The 21,995-nt window shown below is 36.9% G+C and overlaps 1 protein-coding gene across 3 annotated transcripts in view; it reads right to left on the bottom strand.

Annotated features, from left to right (window-relative positions):
• Positions 1–503: 503 nt before the first annotated feature.
• The window catches only part of stox2 (storkhead box 2), a 160,057-nt gene continuing 138,565 nt past the window's right edge, over positions 504–21,995 (bottom strand). For all 3 annotated transcript variants that reach the window (XM_003221634.4, XM_062981404.1, XM_008111825.3), the window contains exons 3-4: positions 13,647–15,918; positions 504–7,092 (exon numbers count right to left, since the gene is read on the bottom strand). In XM_003221634.4, coding sequence (XP_003221682.3) covers positions 6,897–7,092; positions 13,647–15,918 — 2,468 coding nt within the window. In that variant the 3' untranslated portion in view covers positions 504–6,896. The remainder of the gene's footprint in view (positions 7,093–13,646; positions 15,919–21,995) is intronic.

Raw genomic sequence — 21,995 nt, 5'->3', positions numbered from 1 at the left:
AGTATATTTATTTATTTATAAATATAAATATAATAATATCTGGAGGATGCTTTAGAATTTTCTATTGAAATTATACATAAGATGGCAAGAGACATCTGAAAGCTTTGAACTCAGGGACAAGGTTTTCATTTTACTTCCAACTAGTTGTAAACAAAAATGGTATTTCCTAACCTGTAACAATCCTACTGCTGGAAGAGCCCATATCTGAATGGTACAGCATGTGTTTTAAACACAAAATCAAATTATCTCTGGCAATTTCCTCTCCTTCACAACTTAAAGAGACCTGTTGCTGGTTGGAAAAGACACAATAGTTGGCTGTATGGTTCAGTGGTGACATGGAACAAAGCAGCTTCATATGTTCAAAAATGCCTCTGTTTCAAACACAGAAAATACAACATGAACATGATAAAATGGGTTGAAAACACAGAACGCAACTAAGCATACACATTTTCCTTACAGCAGTGGCGTTTGCAAAATAAAATAAAAGACTTGAAAACATAACATATAACCAAATGTTATTTAATATTTTAAAAAGTAACACAATCCAAAATGGATATTTCACAGAACACTACATAAACAACATGAACACAATATTACCATATGGAGGGACTTTCAAATATAGACTTACAAAATCCCTGTCCTTTTTTTCCTTTTAAGTTATTATACTAAGCATGACAAGTTATCATCATTTACAGTATGGTACACTGACACAATAAAAACCATGTCACAAATGTGCTGTTATAAATCAGTAACGTTAAGGGAAGACATTTCATGAACTGTAATTATTTCATATGAAATACTATACAATATAAACAGAACATCCAGCTTGGATGACCTTTACAGCAACCAGAGACCAAGTAATTTTAATTTTTTTCAGTGCAAACACATTTATACAAGGCAGTCTTGGTTGCAAAACTCCCTTCTAGCATACAGTAAGTCCCACTTGCATTTATTAACTCATTTAAACCTAATGCAACAGTCACATTCAGTCACTCACAGGTTACCTGCAGAAATATGATCCCTTTGAATATAAGTCTCTTGTTTGTACAGAAGTTAAACATCTGTGCCAATTACTTGACAGGCCCTATTCCGATTTTGCACGCTCACATGTGGGTGTCTGGTTATTTTAATATCTATGTAATATCCACTGTAATCTCTAATCAAAGTATTGTTCGGCATGACTATGCACTGCATCAAGGGGTGTGTGTGGGTGAGTTTCTGACAAATAGAAGAGTATCATGCTGAATGTTTTTTGGGTTGCTTTTATGACCCAGAACATCTCACAGTGGAGGCACTCTGGTGAGTTTCTGAACCGCTTATGTCATGTATTTGGTATGATGATGGGAATCTTTCAGGGCCAGAGTCAACACATGATGGCTCGGAATTTAATTGTCCTGATAACCCTCTTCCTATAAAAAGAAATCTCAGTTGCCACTGTTCATAATGCCTCCCATTATGAACTATCTCTGTATTTATGGAATACATGAAAACATTTCCATGTATTCCCTCTATTGGCCTGATCAGGGACCGTTTCCACAAAATGTTAATTTGTCTATATTGCTAACTATAAATAATTTAAAAACTATTTTAAAACAGTGAGGTTGTTTATTGCTCTGCTTTCAATTAAATCAGTGGTTCTCAACCTGTGAGTCCCCAGATGTTTTGGCCTTCAACTTCCAGAAATCCTAATGCTGGTAAACTGGCTGAGATTACTGGGAGTTGTAGGCCAAAACGCCTGGGGACCTAGAGGTTGAGAACCACTGAATTAAATGAAATACAGGTTTGCACTAATGGAAACAGATTTTAAATTATGTCATAAAATAGTGATATTTCATTGTTCTTTATTGCATCCCATGGCCAAAATCATGCGATAGCACCTAGTGTATGAATCTGCAGCAGAGCGAGGTCAAAGGTAATCTGTGTGTGCTCTCAAGAGGTGATAGTCACCTGTTAGGCAAAAGAACAGAGCCTCGATTGTCTAACGCACAGGGAGGCGTTCTGCACTTTGGAAGGGCATCAGAGGGCACAAATCATATAATTGAGATCAGTACAAAGACTGGCATGAGTAGGACTGGAAGCCATTTGTAAATAATTAAGAGAATTAATTGTATTCATTTCTATTTAATTTATATGCTTCTATGGAAGAGCAGAATGGGGCATAAGCTACAGTAGACTAATGTACTGAATTTATCCATTTCATGTTAGGAAAATGCCTCTTGCAATAAACATTTTTAAAATATATTTTGAGTCTATTCATTTTGTAGGGTTTTTTTTCCACTAGCAGGAAAGGTTATTCTGCTAAAGTGAAACACTTTGGCAACTCTTATAACAGTGAGTCTAAGCCTCCAAAATTATCTTTAAAATGAATCATTGAAATTATATCTGAAATATAGACAGCTACTAGATGAATATGATTCTTGCATCGGAGTTTGGGGCACCTGACAGTTTGTTGAAATCTAAAAGCAGAAGCAAGTTGTGTTAGTTTCAATAGGGTTATTTTTCACTAGTTAATTTTATGAACTACTTGAGATATACAGGCACAACATTAGTGAACAATATTACCATCTGTTATTAAATGTTCTTGATACTAAAATGTATTCATTCTGATGGCTACTGCTGGTGATTGATTTAGGGAAGAATAGTTTCTAAGTATGTTGCTATGTCATACTAATTTCCTTATTATTTTCAGAGCTGCAAGTATTTACTGTGTCCACAAATGCACAACACAAAAGTGGATTCTGCAACTGGCACAAGAGTCAGCACCTTTTGAATCTCTGCAAAGAGAGAAGGAAAAATGCACTAAGTGAAATCTGAGGATTTCAAAATGGCTCTGCATAGGACTATCATTGGATCTTATGTGCAGCTTCTGGTTTCTTGGCCCACCTTTTCCTGCTTCCAAGGCTAGGAGAAGCAGGAAAAAGGGCATCCAGTTAGCTAGAGATGGCTCTTGGTGCACAATCTGGATCAGTTTGCTGTAGTACAGAGATTTTTCAGGCACTGAATATCCACAGCCCTAGATATAATTAAGAAATTTATAAAATCCTTACGATATTTCTTATATATGAGCCTTCAGCTCTGCTTATTTGTTCTATACTTGCCTTGATCTGAACAACCTGAAACTATTTCTATCGCATCTACACAAATGGCAAATGAAGAAGGGCAGCTGTCACTCATCTTTCCCATGACATGCTTCTTGACTGTTCCTCAGTTTTTAAAAAATCAAAATGTAAAATAGTGCTATATCTTATCTGATTGTTCTGCAACTGCTGCTGCCAGAATCTCATGCTATTTATTTCATTACAGAAAATAAAAAAGATTGAGCGCCATACTATTCAGTCCCCAAGATGCATACAGTTGTGAAAATGAAGAGCATATCACACCAGTGGCCCATTTGCAGATAGACAATGCAAGGATTTTAGCAAAGTTCTGGTATGATATGTGGTCATAACCCAAGGCAGAATAGGGCCCAAAGTGTTTAAAAGGAGGCAACTGAAATGCCTGGTGCGTCTTCTGCTAAGCCCCAATCTGCCAATCATGTTCCATATACTGTATGTATTAACAGGCTCCTAAATTACAAGCAACACTTGACTGTCTACCAGGTAGAAACTTCAGCCAAAATGGAAAGACAAAGGGCAATTCTGATCCCTCCCCCAACCCTTTTGCTTATCTAAAAGATTCTACGACCTTTGTATAAAACTTCATACTACTAAAGCCAAAAGTCAATTGAATACAGTAACAGGAAATCATGGCAATGGAAAATGACTTCATACGCAAGCACCGACACACAAGAGAACGTCATGGCCTTTTTCTTCATAAAGTTTTCAACGTTGCTCTTAATAATACCCTTTTTAAAAAACATGTTGCTGCATTTCATCAAATTCATGGAGGTAGTTATATGTGTAAAAAAAGTTTTACCATAAAAGTAACATGTTGTATTATAATAATACATATCAAGTGTGCAAAATGCCGACAGATTTGTGTTGACCCTTTAAAGTTGAAACACAATATAGAGATTCAACGCATTCTGGTTTGTAAACCTCTCAGTTGATACATTAGAAGGAGAATGATTGATAATCAACCCTGTAATTAATACAAGGTTGTCATGATTTTATCACAATAGTGACAAAAACAGTCAAGCTCCACTCCTATGGGTAAATATAGCTATAATCTCAAAAAATGGGATTTCCTTATATTCCCTTTTTAAAAGAATGCAAAATATTCCTTTTTCTAATTTCTGTTTATATTACATGTTCTGAGAGTCACCTTGATGCCAATAAAATATCAAGCAGCCACACCAACATTAACAGGACTTTTTTTTTAAAGCATGTCATTGGGACTTTTTAAATGGTGAGGCGAAAGAAGTGTTGTATAAAACTGGAATGATGACTCTTGTGTAACTGCCACATGTATCAATTAATGAGTTTAACCAAAGGAAGAATACTTCTCACACATGGCAGGATCTATCCTGTGCCCATTTTTAAAACTACATTTTATTTTTATTTATTTGTTTTCCATTGTAAATTTAGATACCTCTTCACTGGTTTAATGAATTGATACATGCTATAACTATGACTGCATGCCCCAATGGAAAAATACTTAACTGCAGTATTTTACCAAAGTCCTCCCTGAAATCTAATAACTCTGGAATTTGCAAGTATTAAATACTCCCAGAGTTCTATGTATAAGCAATAGAAATGTATTTCTGGGTTATTATGACAGAGATCCAAAGGCAGAGGGCCAAATGATTGACCAATCAAGCAGCATAATACTCCATTATATGCACTGAATCTTCTCTTAGTGTTTATAGTAAATACAATTTGTGTATGACAATAAAGATAGCCTAAAGATCAGATTATTTATCGGTTGTTTTAGATGTAACGACTGCAATTCACATTTTTTCACAGGGCTCAAGAAGCTCAGTATGTACAATGGGACAACATGTGTGAAATACTTCCCAACGTTGAATACCTCCAGCTTGTTCAGAACTTAGGACTCATATCTAAGTTCTCTGAATATACACCTGAAGCCCTGGATTTATGAAAATCTACCCAAATATAAGTTGAGACCAATTCTGCCCAGCATCCATAATCTATCTCATAAAGCACTTGAAATCTGTTTAAAACTGGTTTCATTTAAGAGTGCACCTTCAGAAGACAACAGAGAACACAAGTGAAGCTTGAACAGGTTATACAAATCGTCACCAGTACCTGATGAAAATACTTTAATAGAATGCTTGATCATATCACCTGGATTTCAACAAAAGACAAATAGTGTAAATGTCAATGCATACAACAATTTACACTGCTTCTGGTTATTCTTATAGTCTTTCATACTTCAACTTGTACCACCACCATGATTTTTTAAAACAAATTTTCTGCAATATGGGGTTGCATAAAAAAACGGACAGCAGAATTTGGCCCTTTTAAGTTTTTCAAGTTCCCTCTTGAAGTTGTGGATTTCTCTAAACATTGATCTAGAATACTTTTTATTAATAAATTACTTTGGATTAGCCATTTCAGGACATACACGTTAGATATAATAACCTGTGGATATAGAACTTCTGCTATCAAGCTTGTGAGACTCACAAAAGAGATAAAGTGATGTCTTTTATTGAACTAACCTTTCCTGACGAAAACCTTAGCAAGATTTTATTCATTGTAATATCACCAATGAAGCTGTTTCATCAACTCATTCTTTCAGATCAGAGAAGAAACTTCTATCAGCAATCCTTCTGGATACATTAAATTTCAATTCATATGACTGTGTTTAAACTAAGTATTTCCATACAATGTTCATCCACAAAGAAATATAATTCAATAAAAGGCCTGAAGTTTATTTGTCTCTAAATCTGTTTCCTACAGTGTATGCTAGTTTCAATTGCCTAATTTAGGCACTCTAAAAGCTACATAAAATAGAAATATAATTTGTCCTTCCATAGAAAGAAATCAACTCTTCAGGCTGTTATTTTTCATTTGTATCACAAAGAGTTTTCCTCTTTATCTTTGCTGAAAAAAATATTTTGATATTAATAATAATTTTGGGGTAACAACTGGAGTGGCACATTTAATGACCACCTAACTTGATTTTTTTTAATAAACAAAACCTGTTTGTATAACTCCTTCTGTCACTTAGTGATGTTCCTCAAAGTTAGGTTTCTCCTTCCTCTCCTTTAATTCAAAGTCTTACATCCCTGCTTGCAACTAGGGGAAATTAAGAAATAAGTTGTAGATAAACATCTCACATTTCTTAAACAAATCAAATAAAGTAAAATAGATTACATTTCTATTATCTCCCACCTTTTCCCATATCTTTATAACATGACCTCTTTTGACTTACTTTTGCTATGAATTCTTGCAAAATCATGTCATGAAGACTCACAGTGAAAATGACAGATGTATAAATAATTCACAGGTAGAGCTGAGGTCTTTCCTAGTCTTGTTTGGCATTGTTTCCCCACAAGGTGACCCTTAGCTGTTTACTTTCAACAAAGTAAAAGAATCAACTCTGTGGCAAATAGTTTAATCAGTGGTAGGGGGCATCACATATCTGTGGCATTTTTAAATGAAGTTGGCAACTGCATGACATTGAAAATGCAGATTACACTTACAGTGTCTAGACTTTCATATATGTGCTCAGTTACGATTAAGTGAAGCAAAAGTGTACATATTATCCCTACTGCTATTCTGTTGCTACAGAGCCGCAAAATGTGAAAAGCAAGACCTTGAAATAAAGATTTCTTTGTTGCCCCTAGCCTATGTAGCAGCACAGTTTAAGAAGACACAAAACTGTGTGGCTGAGATGCCTGTTCTTTTTCCTTCCAAAGACGTAAACATTGGTCCCAGTGTCGTAAACTTTGCTGTATAGGATGAGACAGAGGATCTGAGGAAGAAGCACTATCAAACACTTGTAACAGAAGCTTGCAGGCAATTGGCAGGTTTCTGCAGTTTTTCAGTTTCACTCGTGGAAGGGTCAGTCGTTGCTCGAAAGCTGAACATGGGACCTGCACCGCCATGCGCAGGGCTGAGAGCGGGATTCTGACGCCTGTTGCTTTCAACAATGCTTGAAGTGTTCGAAGCTAAGCTCTCGCGAGTGCTAAAGAAAGAGAGAGAAACATAATGTATACAGTTATCAATCTGTGAGAAGGAAAGGCAAACAGAAAACGGTATAAAAGATTTCCTCTATATGCACACAATTGTTCCATCAATGGAAACATCCTACTTTGACTAAAATAAATATACAAGGTCCACAACACACAGAAAATTCGGTCCATGTGCTGGATACAACATGAAATGTGTACTCAGTTTCTACTGTAGTTATTGGGTGATAGGAGTCAATGCTCTGTGGGGACCTTGTCCAATCTTTAGGAAAAACAGAATTAGAAGAAATATGTTAAATAACAAATACACATTATTTGTTTAACAGGTATAAGACAATCTGTCCATGGTGCAATACTGTACCAGTATAACATACATTTTCTTTCCTTCCCCCTTCTGCTATAGTAACTGTGGCTAAAATAAACTCAAGATGCTTTCTCAGGTTTTTAGAATAAATAGGGAGCTGAAGAAGGAAGGGACAGAAGTGGTGGGGTCCAGCAAAGGTACATTACTGGATTCCTGCTTCTGCTGGTAGCATCCAATCCTTCCTGATGAAGAAGTATGCCTTGTTGAATTTGTTCTTTTACCTGCTGAAGAATATGAACATTATGGTGGATGCAAGCAGACATATACTCTTTTAAAACTCAAGAGTACGCATTGATGTTGGCTATTATTAAAAATTAATATGGATATCGTATGTACTAGAAAATTAAGGCTCTTTAATATGGAGCCATGCCAACATGCCAAATGTTTCATTTATCATTCAAGTGGGGAAAACAATATATTCCTAGCACCTTTCAATTCCAGACTAGTGCACTGAAAAACAGGGTCACCCTGGATCAGCTGTATGGCTGGCATGACTGAACTAAGATAGGAGGATTACTGTTCTATCACAAGCTTCACTGAGCACCAGCACTTATCCTTCCTTATATACCATACAGAACATTTCTGGGTAATTCTGAAAAGACTAGGAATTTTCTATATGGGACAGGCTTCCAGCATGACACAGTTCTGAACCAGCAAACATAGACAGAGAGTGATCTTATGCCTAGTCTGCACATATTTGAAGATGACATAGTACTAATATTTTATATGTGTTCAAGGCATGAAGTGAAAAGTAAGCGGAAGGGAGAAGACACAGCAAGTGTTGGTAAATAGTCACTGGACACAACATAAGAGCAGCAGAAAAATTATCTGTATACGTGAACCTACAAGAAATGGCACTATGTTTGTTCTTGATTTCCTTTTTTTCCTTCCTCCATTTCTTTTCATTACTGGATTACTGCTTTCTATTCATAGTAAAATTCAATTCAGTGTGCTACTTGCATAATTTAGTATTTTTCATATTACACTCCTTTCTACTCCACTATATCTCATAGGAAGGCTTCCATATGATAAAAAATTCCCAGTCAATTGCTTTGCTTCAAAAAGATTGTTACAGCCAGCAATCCCCCAAGAGGCCATCGTTCAATAATGATATCTCAGTTGTAGATTGATGGGGTAGCAATATCACATTACCCTCAGGCAATAAAACTCTGAAGAAATGCATCGGGCATATTCCCTCTGAATATGTATAGGGCAGATGTGCCAGTATGAACTACTAGTTGCAGCTCACAACAGCAATATAAGTACTGCTGTTGAACAAGAATGCTGACTGAGCTGTAACACTAAAACCGATCCATTAGCCTTTTTTCATTATTGTCTGTGCCCCTTCAGGAAATGGGTGATACTTCAAAGAAGTGAACAAAAAAGCAATAGAAAGCTCAAAGATAAACAAAACTACAGCATCAATCTGGGATACTGGGGGAGAAAAAGGGACAATGTTGCATCCAATGGCTGAGGTTCTTTGGCATCACCACAATTAGCAATATAGACAGTCCCCAGGTTGCGAGCAAGATAGTTCTGTCGGTTTGTTCTTAAGTTGAATTTGTTTTTAAGTTGGAACCGGTACATTAATCTGGGGTTGGTGCTCATCTCCATTTCTAAGTTGAAGAGCCGGCGTTATCCATAGACACCTCAAAGGTCATGTGGCTGGCATGACTGCATAAAGCGCTGTTACCTTCCCACCGGAGTGGTACCTATTATCTACTCACATTTGCATGTTTTTGCACTGCTAGGTTGGCAGAAGCTGGGGTTAACAGTGGGAGCTCACCCCATTCCCCGGATTCGAACCACTGACCTTTCGGTCAGCAAGTTCATCAGCTCAGTGGTTTAACCTACTGCGCCACTGGGGGCTATCTATCTATCTATCTATCTATCTATCTATCTATCTATCTATCTATCTATCTATCTATCTATCTATCTATCACCACACACACACACACACACACACACACACACAAGCTTTGGATAGCATAGGGAAGGGTTAACCCACCTGTGGTGTTTGCTTTGCTGTCTGTGCCCCTGGTTCAGATTTTACCTCACTGTGATAATTAGATTTTGAAAAAAATGTCTTGCTGGGGGGAAAAGGATTGGTGATAGAGCTTCAGTGGAGACACCTTTTCCCCCATGATAACTGTTCCAGGAGTGAATTTTCCTTCTTAGGGGTAGATTTCTCTTACTTCCTGTTGTCTCAGCCCCGTTTGTAACTATGGGTCATTTGTAAGTCAGATGTTTGTAACTTGGGAGACTGCCTGTATAAGCCAAATGTCTATCAATTTCAAATTGGAACTAATGAATAAATGTTTCCTGTTAGAGGGATTGCAAATTGGCTTGTCACATCATTACTAAACAATCATACAATAATAACAAATTAAACCGACTTCACAAATCAACCATTACTTTAAAATACATTTGCACCAAAGTTGCATGTATTTTCTTTCCATCAAAAGTAGATATAATTATATTATTGGTTATCATATAATAATGATGATGATGATGATGATGATGATGATGATAATAATAATAATAATAATTTATTTTTCTATCCTGCCATCATCTCCCCGAAGGGACTTGGGGAGGCTAACATGGGTCCGAGCCCAACACAGAAACAAAGTATAACAATTTAAAACACATATCAATAACTAAAAACAATAGTACAACAATCAAGTAAAATAATCGGTTAAAACATAACACACAGCAAAGCATAAAATGACCAAGCAAAATGAGGTAATGATACAAACATCAACCACTATGGATAAAAAGGGGTTGAGCATAAGAAAATACACAATTTCAAAGGCTTTTGATAAAGTGCATGGACAAGTGTCAGAGAGTCGGTTGGGATAATGCGGGGTAGGATAAATAGGAAGGAAATAAAGTGCTAGGAAGTAATGTATCAGCGATAGGGGTCTATCAAGTTGGTGGTTATTCAAACGCAAACTGGCAGAGTCATGTCTTCAGCTGTTTGATAAAGACAGATAGGGTTGGGGCCAGTCTAATCTCCCTAGGGAGGGAATTCCAGAGCCGAGGGGCCACTACAGAGAAAGCCCTCTCCCTCGTTCCAGCAAGCCGAGCCTGCGATAGTGACGGGAACGAGAGGAGGGCCTTCCCTGAAGATCTAAGAGATTGTGTAGGCTCATAGGGGGAAAGGCAGTTGCGAAGATAGACGGGTTCCGAACCGTACAGGGCTTTAATGATTGTTATATAACCATAATCACATGAAATAAAATACTTAATGCAGTGCTGTATTAATGCAAACGTTACAGCAAGTTACCATAGTCATCTAAGTCAACATTCAAAGACATTACATTTTTGGTATATATCCTGAAATGACTAATGTAACATGATTCAGTCTTTGTAGCAATGTTGCTCCAAACCATGGCTGGGGCTCCCTCTCAAGTATCTCAATCAGCACTTTTTTTAGAATAGACCATGATCAGCTTTGCTGTAATGTTCAACCGGTATAATAAGATTTGTGCTTGTGATTAGAAATCAGAAATCAATTTCAAGCCATGTGAAAGCATTAAGTATGCCTTGCCAAATCAATGTTATATGAAATTATGGCTTGTAGTGCAGGGGAACTATTTCAGGACATTGTACATGAGAGTTAGAAAACAGAAGGAGAAGTGAGGAATCTTATCATCTGTCTAGTCCACAAAGAATAATCTCAGGCAAACTATAGTAATCATAGCTGGAACACCTTCTTAAAACATGCAGTAGAAAAGTACATTGACAACATCTCACTTGGAAAATGCTGAACAAAAGTCTTCAAAAAAAGTTTTTTAAAAAAATTAGAGATGAAAATTTGGAAACATGTCCTAAGTCAGTTTGGTTTGGTGAAAGGGAAAAGTATCCAATTGAAACCCTGAGAAGAATGAAATGATTTTTGCTGGAGGTATGGGACTTCTGAGTAACTCATTAGTGGGAATCAGAGACTACAAAGAGTAAAAGTAAATTGTTGTATGCTCTCAGTTGAGTTTTGACTAATGATAATCCTATGAATGAGACCTCCAATAGATGCTAGTATAACAGCCCTGCTTTGATCTTAAGAAACCCAGGGTTATGGCTTTTTAATTGAATCAATCCATCCTAATGCAGTTTTCTTTTCTTACTGTCTTCCATTTTATTGAGCATTATTGTCTATTCCAGTGATATCCAAAGTACATATGTCCAAAGTACAATGGCCTTTGGCCTTAGTTTGATCATTGTAAGTGCTGGTATAAGTCCAGGCTTTTCTATAGGACCCGTTTAAATGTCTTTTAAACAGGTTATGATTTATCTACACAGAACTCTCCTCCAGCCATGCATCTTACTTAATTCTGACCTCATTGTGATAATTTCCAACAAAGCTGTTCCAGTCGTTGTTAATAGCTCTCCAATAAAAACCTAAAATTAGAAACACAACAAGCAAAAAAGGCTAGAAAAAAATAATTGCAGTTGAGTCATAGAAAAAGATGGGGCAAAAACATTATACAGGCAGTCCTTGTACATACGACTCTTAGTTACAAATGGGAGTGAGACAACAGGAAATGAGAGAAATTTACCCTTAGGAAGGGAAATTATGTCCTGGAAGAGTTATTCTGGACAAAAGGTGTTTCTAATGAAGCTTTATGACCAATCCTTGTTTTCACAACAAGACAAAATTTTCATAATTTAATTGTCACAAGGACAGAGAATGAGGTGAAATCTTCTGAACAGGAGCACAGACACAAAAGAAATGTTATAACAATGTTAACCGTTCCCTATGCTATCCAAATCTTTTAAAAGGTTTTTAGTTGGAATTGCACTTATACAATGTACCTATTCCAACTTACTTAAAATTCAGTTTAACAACACACCTACAGAACTTATCTTGTTTGTAACCTAGGGACTACCTGTAGTTAGTTATTATTTTCTATATGTTTCTGTATGTCAGCAAGACTTGAAAGAGTTACTGTCTTGCATTTTTTAGGCAAGAGGAATGATAGTGACATATCTGAGGCACTTTGTGAATGTACACTATACATTTAGTGAAATTGAAAAAAACCCCAGAATTTTCTTGAATTGAAAAAAAATTCAACTTCATTTTTTTTTCATTTTAAAAACAAAGGGTTTTTTTTGTTTTGCCCTGAAGAGAATATATGACTGTGTATGTGTAATTCCATCACAGAAACTAAAATAACATCTGAATAGATTTATAGTGTTCATGGGAAAAGAGTCATTGGTCTACATTTTTCCTTGCTATCAGTCAAGACAACCAGCAGAAGCAAAATAAATCACAGAAAATGAGTCTTTTTAGGGAATGGTTGAATTTATCTTCAAGAAGGGAAAAAACTGCATATTGAAGTCTCTCCCTTGGTTTCTTCTGTCTTCATCTCTCCAGGCAATATAGCAATGCCAGCAATACTACAATCATTACCACAAGTGTACAAATTGATAGGAAACCCAATTTTTTAAAGAAAGAAGTTAGTCTACAATGCAATGGAATTCCATATTTGCACATGTTTTCATGAGAAAAACACTACATACAAAACAAGCATTGTACCACACACCAGTATTTTAAAGGAAAGAACATTTTCCTTACCACATACTGTAATATGATCAAGGGGACTATGCTTCCCAGATGACCAAGTTCATCTTGAAATGGTTTGATTGATTATTTGGGCTCAAAACCTGTTTGTCTCAGAGAATAATACTGACCTGGCTATTTTCTGAAAGAGCTGTGATTATCCCCAATCGTGTGAACAAAGTCAGAAAGGTCTGGTGACTGCTTAGTCTTGGATAGATAACCAATCAAGCGAAAGACAGGTTGCTTCGAGCTCATTTAAAAAAACGTTGTAAGAGAATAATAGCATAGCATCACATATAACACATGACATGTCAATGCAATCTTAAAATATTCCAGACACTGATAAATTATTTTTAAGGGTTGTTGTGTGTTTTCCGGGCTGTATGGCCATGTTCTAAAAGTATTCTCTCCTGATGTTTTGCCCACATCTATGGCAGGCATCCTCAGAGGTTGTGAGGTATATGAGATATACCTCACAACCTCTGAGGATGCCTGCCATAGAGGTGGGTGAAACGTCAGGCGAGAATACTTCTGGAACATGGTCATACAGCCCGGAAAACACACAACAACCCTGTGATTCCAGCCATGAAAGCCTTCAACAACACAAATTATTTTTAAATTCCTACCGTGGGGAATTGAACCCACTGTCAACTGTGATGCTGCTGCTATCCATACTGTCCAGTCTCGCTGAATGTGTGGCCCTCTGGTTGTTGCTGTTTTCAGTTTCCTTTGGAGTGAGAAGAGTGAGATTCTTCTCAAACTTCCTTTGCAGGTCCCTTTCCTTTTCCCGCTCAAGAAGCCACTGCATAGTGCCCACGTCATCCCGATTCTTCTCTTCTTCAGCATTCTTGTTTGTCCCTTCCTCAGAGTCATCATCATCAGATACATTGTAATAATCAAAGGTTGCTTCTTGGTTTCCAGCTGTCTCTTGCTGTCTCTGGGAAACAGGTATAACTTGAGTAACTGAGGTTACCAAAGCTTGTTCGATTTTGTCACATCTGCTTGGCAATGTGTCAGAAGATGTCTTTTGATGAGGTTTTAATAGTGGCACACTAGGCTTGTGAAAACTGTTAACAGACAGAGTACTGTGGAGAGGCTTAAAAAGTGTGTCTTTGCTAAATATTTCTTTCCTCTTATCGAGGCTAGTGGATTCTGTGTTGTGGTGTTGAACTAGTCTGCCATTTGCAATAATTTCAGACGTCTGACTAGTAGCAACTGGTCCACTGCTGTTGTTTGGCCCTTTAGGCGACTCCTCTTTGTGCACTCCAGGTTCCCTGGCTATGTGCTGCAACTGTCTTTCTGAGGGAGACACTCTTTTAACATTTTCAGTCAAAGTCATTGCGTCATGGTCATCTTTATTTTTTCCTAAAGGTGACGGAGCAGTAAGTACAGTTTCACTAGAAGTGTTGCACTGAAAGTAATCATCAATGGCTGATTTTGTGGTACAGGAGTTGAGATCACTGTAGGGTTGTAAGGTCTCTGCTGGCATGCTCTGTTCTAATAAGCTACAAGGAGTTGGAGTTTCTGAGTTGCTACCAGATTTTTCAGCTTTAACTAGCTCTTTGTAGCTTGCAGATGACTTCAAAGCCCTTTGATGACTGAGCGACTGTGAAGGCCTTAAGGTGCTATCATCAATGTATGTTTGGCTGGTTGTCTGGTCATCTTGGCTGCAAGCTTCAACTATGTCTTCAGGTGTTCCTAAAGAAGCACCGCCCAGAGGTCCTTTGGAGTTATCCATTGACCGAGATCGCTCCTTGGCTTTATTGGGTCGCTCATTTCTTGATCTTCGGTCTTGCGTATGGCTGTGGCTTCGATGTACTTTAGAATGGGAGCTTCCCCTTGAAGGCTCAGGAAAAGGCATCTCAGTTCTCCTTTTGGCTAATTCACCAGATACATCCCATTCAGGAGTCATAGGAAAATGAGATTCAAGGACGTTAGGACTGCTGTGCATGAGGAAATTGTCCCTTTTGTGTTCAATTATGAAGCAGCCTTCCCGTGGGGACCTCGTGAGAGGGTCATAAAACTCGTATTCTCTTTCCCCTGGTACATCCAAATGGGATCCCTCTGAAGGATCTCCTTTGGAAACCCGGGTTTTACTGTGTGACCGAGATTTTCCATGAGACTTCCTATGACTTCTACTCTTTTTGCTTCTCCCACTATGATGAACTGAAGATCCAGCCTTGCTTCTTTGAGCTTTTTCTTCTTCAAGTTTCTTCATTAGTGCCGTGTGCCTCATGACATTTTCTACAGTCAAATCTGGGTTTATGCGCCTAATTATCTCCATCTCTACCTCCCTAGGTATAGTGGTAGGGGTATCTTCATCCCTCAAAGGCCATTCCTCGGGAGGAAACTGGGCAGAGAAATTTGCCAGCTGTTTTGTTTTATCCTTTTTGAAGCTTAGTCGAAAGAGTTTTAGTCCAAATTTTTTAGACTGCTTTTCTGTATCTTTAGGCTTTGTAAGTGTCTCTGTTTTGTAAGAAAAATTTACAGTACTTTTACTTTTTTCAGTGGGTGGCACCTGACACAGAGAAGGGGGGCAATATGAGTCCTTACAGTCTTTTGCCGATTTCCTCTGTAGAGTAGAGGCATGCATGCTATGCATGTCTTCTCTGCAACAATGGCAAGAGTCGCAGTGGTTTTTGGGTAACGTTCGGTCTCTGACGCATCCCGAGGTGGAAGGAGTTATAGTTCCTTGCTGGGGAGAGGTACACTGAGACCTGTCAGGTATCCTCTCATCAAGATGGTACCACTTACTGTTAGTTCTTATAAGGGATGGTGTTATAAAATAAGTCTGTGGGGTCACAATGAAGTAGCCATCTGGAGTTGGATATATTTTCCTCTCTCGTACCAGCATATTCAAAGTATGACGAAGGATTTCGGGACTTGGAGTTGGAACACCTGAAAACAGACAACAAAATGTATTTATGAGTTACATATTTTCACAGTAAATTAGAGCATTCTTTTTCAGTCTCTCCACAAAATAACCGGATCCTTGACATGATTATGGCAAATAGAGTGTTATGAACAAGCAAAATGTGTTCAAGCATTATCCAGCTTGCTGAACATATTTCTGTAAAATATTAAATATAAAGGAAAATCTAATCATTTGTTCCTAAAGTGAACAAATTTTAAGATTGAAAGTTATACTGCTATACCAAGCCCCAAACTAAGGGTCTTCAAAAATTGTATGTCATTCCTCTGCTGCATATTCTTATAAATATTTATATCCTAATTAGGTGTGTTATTTCTTAGAACAGAAAAGTGATATAGCAAAAGGCATAATTCTTCTATTTGCAGCATCTGCACATGTATTTTAAGAAATAAGTAGTATTGGAAAACCAGCAAAAAATGCTCTGGAAAAAAGGCACCTAAAAATCTAGGCCATCATTTCAATGATAAATATTCATTGTATCTTAAGATGAAACATGAAGTGCAATATGGACTTCAATTTAGTGGGGAAGTTTATTTCAATGTAGGCTAAAGTCAGATTGCGTCCAGCTTTTCCATACAGCCTTGCAGTACACTAAAAGTTCTGATACATTCTTCTGTTTTCAAAAATTATTGTGACATTCCACTAGCACAAATAACATTGAATGAATGGGCAACTAATTCTTGAGTACACACAAGAAGATAGCTAATGGAATTAACATATTTCTTACTATGGAATCAGGTGTACAAACACATATGCACGTGTCCCGAAAGACCCCAAGGCAAGCTTAATGCTTGCACAACTGGAAACAGATTGAGTAGTTTTTGTCTCGAATACCGAAATCCACTGTTCTCCAAAAATCAAAACTGATTACATGGGTGGTTGAGACACCTTTGCTTTCTGATAGTTCAATGTTCTATGTGCACAAAATTATTAAAAATATTGTGTACAGAATTATTGTCACATTTTGTACATAACGTATATAAGAAACAGAAGTATATTGTGTGTTTATTCTTATCTCTAAGATGTCTCATTGTGTATATGCAAGTACTCCAAAATCCCAAAATAATGTAACATCACAACACCATGATATCACTGCTTGGGAGCTCTCAGAAGAGGCTATGTAGTAACACTGCTCATTCCAAGCATTTCAGAAAAGGGATACTTAACTCATACCATATTATTTTCCTCCAATACTAATGTCCAAATACCCTAAAGGGATAAATCCCTTCTTAGCCTGGAAGCTAAGAAGAGTTAGCTCTAGTTAGTACTTGAATGGGAGACTGCCAATGCATACTAGATGCAGGAGGCTATATATCAGAAGAAGTAACTGGCAAACTATCTCTGAATATTCCTTGCTCACAAAAACCCTATGAAATGGATGAGATCGCCATAAGTGAACAGGAAGGCTGAAGGTAGGCACACACACAATATGTTAGATATAGGCCTTGATTTAATCCTAAATTAAGGTTAGTGGCAGAGAGGGCTGGAAAGCAGAACAGGTTGATTGCAGAAAATGTAGAGATTTTATGCCAGAACTGGACTTTAAGAAATTGCTTCAATATGAGGACAGTAGCCTTTGATAGTGTTCTTGTCCACAAAATCATTGCTGCTTTAATAAACAAACAGAATAATTGTGCAACTGCAGTATTAGATATGACCCAAACTGAAAATTTCCACAGTAATGGCATTTTTGAACTTTATTAATCCTGCCCTGGCAATAAATACCCAAGAAATAAGGGAATTCTCATCAACTAAAAATAATCTCATAGAAACAATCTGAGCCTATTTCACCAGCCTTCCTAGTGCATGTGTTGCAGCCATTATCCTCATCATTTTTCTGCTTGCAACTAAAAGAATACAAGAAAAAATGACTAATGGAGACAATTTGCTATAATATGTGTGAGAATGTGCTAGTTTCTTTCAATACCATCAGAAGGAAAAAGAAGCTTTAACTGTATTACACTAAATATGTTTCATTCTTATCCCTATTTATGCTTTAGGTCAACAGTAGTAATCCTTTGTTCAAATATAGAAATACAAATGATGTACAGTAGAGTCTCACTTATCCAACACTCGCTTATCCAACATTCTGGATTATCCAACGCATTTTTGTAGTCAATGTTTTTAATATATCGTGATATTTTGGTGCTAAATTCATAAATACAGTAATTACTACATAGCATTACTACGTATTGAACTACTTTTTCTGCCAAATTTGTGGTATAACATGATGTTTTGGTGCTTAATTTATAAAAGCATAACCTAATTTGATGTTTAATAGGCTTTTCCTTAATCCCTCCTTATTATCCAACATATTCGCTTATCCAACGTTCTGCCGGCCCGTTTATGTTGGATAAGTGAGACTCTACTGTACTTCAAAAATAAACTGATACAATGAAATTGAGTAGAAGAGACATAACAGGGAAAGAAAACCTAACAAAGATGTTGTGGTATCTGTCTCCCAAAAATCCCCAGATAGCATAGCTATCTGTGAGGTTCCTGGTGATACTTCTACCCAGATAGGATTTAAGGTATATAAGCCTAAATACATGGTGGAAATTAATTTTGTTGCTAATACCCCTTTTCTAGGCAAGAAAGTTCAGTGTGTATGGAACAGGTGATATAGATATCTACTTCCGCCTGTGGAAATTATGTGTGATGGGTTATATTATATTTATTTAAGTTCAATTATGTATTATTTTGATTTGGTTTTACAAGTCTATTTTGAGATTGTTTTATCCACTGTTTTGATTTGATTTATCGTTGTCTGTTTTTGGCATTGAATGTTTGCCATTTTGTTATTTTTCTTGGAAACCGCCCTGAGTTTCCTTGGAGAGATAGGGCGGCGTACAAATAAAGTATTATTATTATTATTATCATCATCATCATCATCATCATCATCAGGCGCTCTTGGAAAATAAGATTATTTGAACTCATTTCAGTCTTGTTTCAGACCAATTTATAGTACTAAGAAGGTCCTGGTTATCTTGAATGATAACCTATTCCAGATGAAAGATGAGACAAGTACTACCATCTTGATCCCTTGGATTTCTCAACAGCTTTTGACACCACTGATTTACTGGATATCCTACTGGACAAGTTACATAAACTAAGCCACACTCCTTGAGATATGAAGTCTCTGGGTGAGGTCACTAAGAATTTATTTTTGGAGTTAGTAAGTTGTAGAGGTGCTGTAAAACCAGTGTGGTTCAACCCGTGGCCTGTGGGCCGTATGCGGCCCACCAATTCATTTTTGTTGGCCCTTGTGTTTCTTACTGGAAAAATATTTTAATTATGTAATTCAATATTAATTATGTAATTCATTTTCTTTCTGGAATGTCTCTGGCCCTCACATTCCTATACTAAAGTGTGATTGGACCTCGAGTAACTAAAAGTTGGACCACACTGCTGTAAACAACTGAATAAACACAGTAAGCAGAAGGCAAATCCTAGTTTAGTAGGGCCCACATCTGTGTCACAGCAGCAGGAACAATACACTGCATGAGAATGTGAAAGAGGACGTTCTACTATGGTGCCACAGTTGTGAATGTCTTCTTCTTGGAAGTCTGATTCAGGGGCTAAGTTAAAACATTACTTTCTTTCAGAAGCTTTGTCATCTATTTGAACTTTTCCTGAACTTCACACCAGAGAGCTAGAAAGAAGTTACCTTTAAGTCTTAATCTGAGTCTAGACGAAGCTGTTTGCAGTGGGAAGGTAGGATTGGGGTAGAGGTGTGGAATGAAACACCAGCAATTCCTATCGAAACAGTTTGGTCATTTTGATTTTGGAATTTGAAATTTCATCATTAACATGTCATTAATGTAAGACTCATTCATCTTGGCTAAACAATCCACCTAGTTAGATGTCAAACAGCAAGTTAAAAAATGATCTTCTGTCGCTGTTTAAGTTTCAATCTTAAAAACAAAACACACACACACACATATATATTTGTAATGTTCATTTATCAATAATAATTAAAAGAATAAATATGATTATAATGATCAATCAATGATTAATGATTAATCAAATTCAATATGGAAAAATGATAAATAACACCATATTATATCCATTTCACAGTTGCCTGAAAAGAGAACATTAAAGGCTAAATGCTCATCAAAAAGCACACAAACTTCACAGCATCAGGGTACTAGTAATCAAATTAACTATTCTTTACTTAGAATACTTTTGTATGTCAAATTCTTCAATCACCAACCTCATTCCTATATTTTATAGACAATTTCTTTCCTTGAAAAAAAAAACATTCCAGATCTCAGGCAAGCTGGAATTGAAAATACTGCTCAACCGAAGTGGTGTTACTTGAGATTATGTAGTACTTTAATAATTCAAAAGCAAAATCTGTCTGGACACTGAATCGTCAGACATGTACATTTTCTGCATCTCAAGAGAAAATACTGTGCCCTCCACTGAGCTTCTAGACAGAAGATTATGTCTCGTTTGCTGCTCACAAAAGAAGGCTGACCTAAGGTGAACCCAGTTAAATGTAAGACACATTTCAAGCTGCTATGTGTAAATTGGAAGTAATTTCAAAAGAAAACATATAAGAATTCTAGTTTTTGAGAGGCCAAAATGAAGCATGGTTATTGCCAGAAAATGACCTCTTCTCAAAACATCAGTTACATCAATACTTACACAATGCATTTGCTGGGGTGGGGGGGGGGGGTGTTAAAATGTTTTATATAATATATGCATTTTGTAACTGTTGTGACAGTAAAATAACAAACTTACTTCTTCAAGAGTAAATATTCATTTTTCCTACATGTATACTCAGACAATTGGCACCTGTATTTAAAAGTTCTTTTGATCCGTGGATAGTTGCCTACTTGATGTTTGTTCAATGTTAATAAAATTTAAAGAATTCCTGAGCTGAATAATATTTAACCCATCTTCCATACTGTACCTCACTTTTTATTTTCTTTAGTAAAAAAAAATAGGTATCACGAAGAATATGCTTATTTATTTATTTCCTGTCAAAAGCATTGTATTAATAAATATAAAACTGATAAAAACAGAAGGAACACAAGCAGCTAAATAATTTTGACCAAAAACAGGCAACAGCAACCGCATTGTCTGTAGCTTCCACAGATTCTTCCTCTATATATTGTTGGCAAGCATAGAGATGCTGAATTGTTTGTTCTGCTCTACAGTCGCACAAGGTGGAGGATTTGTCTAGGTATTATGAGTACCATAATACAGAATATGCTAGTATGCTTCCTATATTATTATATGTATTTTTACTAGTCACAAGACCAGTAGGAAACTCTGTGATTATTCTTTCTTTCTTTCTTTCTTTCTTTTTTTCTTTCTTTCTGGTTGGTTAGTTGGCTGGTTGGCTGGCTGGCTGGCTGGCTGTTTGGTTGGTTGGTTGGTTGGTTGGTTGGTGTTTCTCTATGTATATCTCAATATATTTTCTGTATTGCTGAATGTACCAGTTTTTATTTAACTCTTTATTTCCTCCTGAGCTGTTTGATACCGAGAAGCCATTTTGAAAGAAGCTTGGCAATGGTTGTTTTTGTTTTTTTTCCAAAGCAGGCCAAGTAAGTGTGTTCCCATGCTTGGAAAAACAAGTCTCTGCACACAACTCTGGTGACCTATCTGAATAAGCATTATATCAGCTATTCTCCATTAATCCCATTCTTGCCTTAGAATACCAAAACTAAAAAACTATGAGTTACGAGTTGGGTCGATACAGGGAACGCTGTAGATGTAACGTACCTGGATTTCAGTAAGGCCCTCGACAAAGTCCCCCATGACCTTCTGGCAAACAAACTAGTAAAATGTGGGCTAGACAAAACTACGGTTAGGTGGATCTGTAATTGGCTAAGTGAACGAACCTAAAGGGTGCTCACCAATGCGTCTTCTTCATCTTGGAAAGAAGTCATGAGTGGAATGCCGCAGGGCTCCGTCCTGGGCCCGGTTCTGTTCAACATCTTTATTAACGACTTAGACAAAGGGTTAGAAGGCACGATCATCAAGTTTGCAGATGACACCAAACTGGGAGGGAAAGCTAACACTCCAGAAGACA

This window comes from Anolis carolinensis, chromosome 5, assembly GCF_035594765.1.
Source record: "Anolis carolinensis isolate JA03-04 chromosome 5, rAnoCar3.1.pri, whole genome shotgun sequence".
Taxonomy (NCBI): Eukaryota; Metazoa; Chordata; class Lepidosauria; order Squamata; family Dactyloidae; genus Anolis; species Anolis carolinensis.
This window is presented reverse-complemented; position numbering and strand designations above follow the sequence as displayed.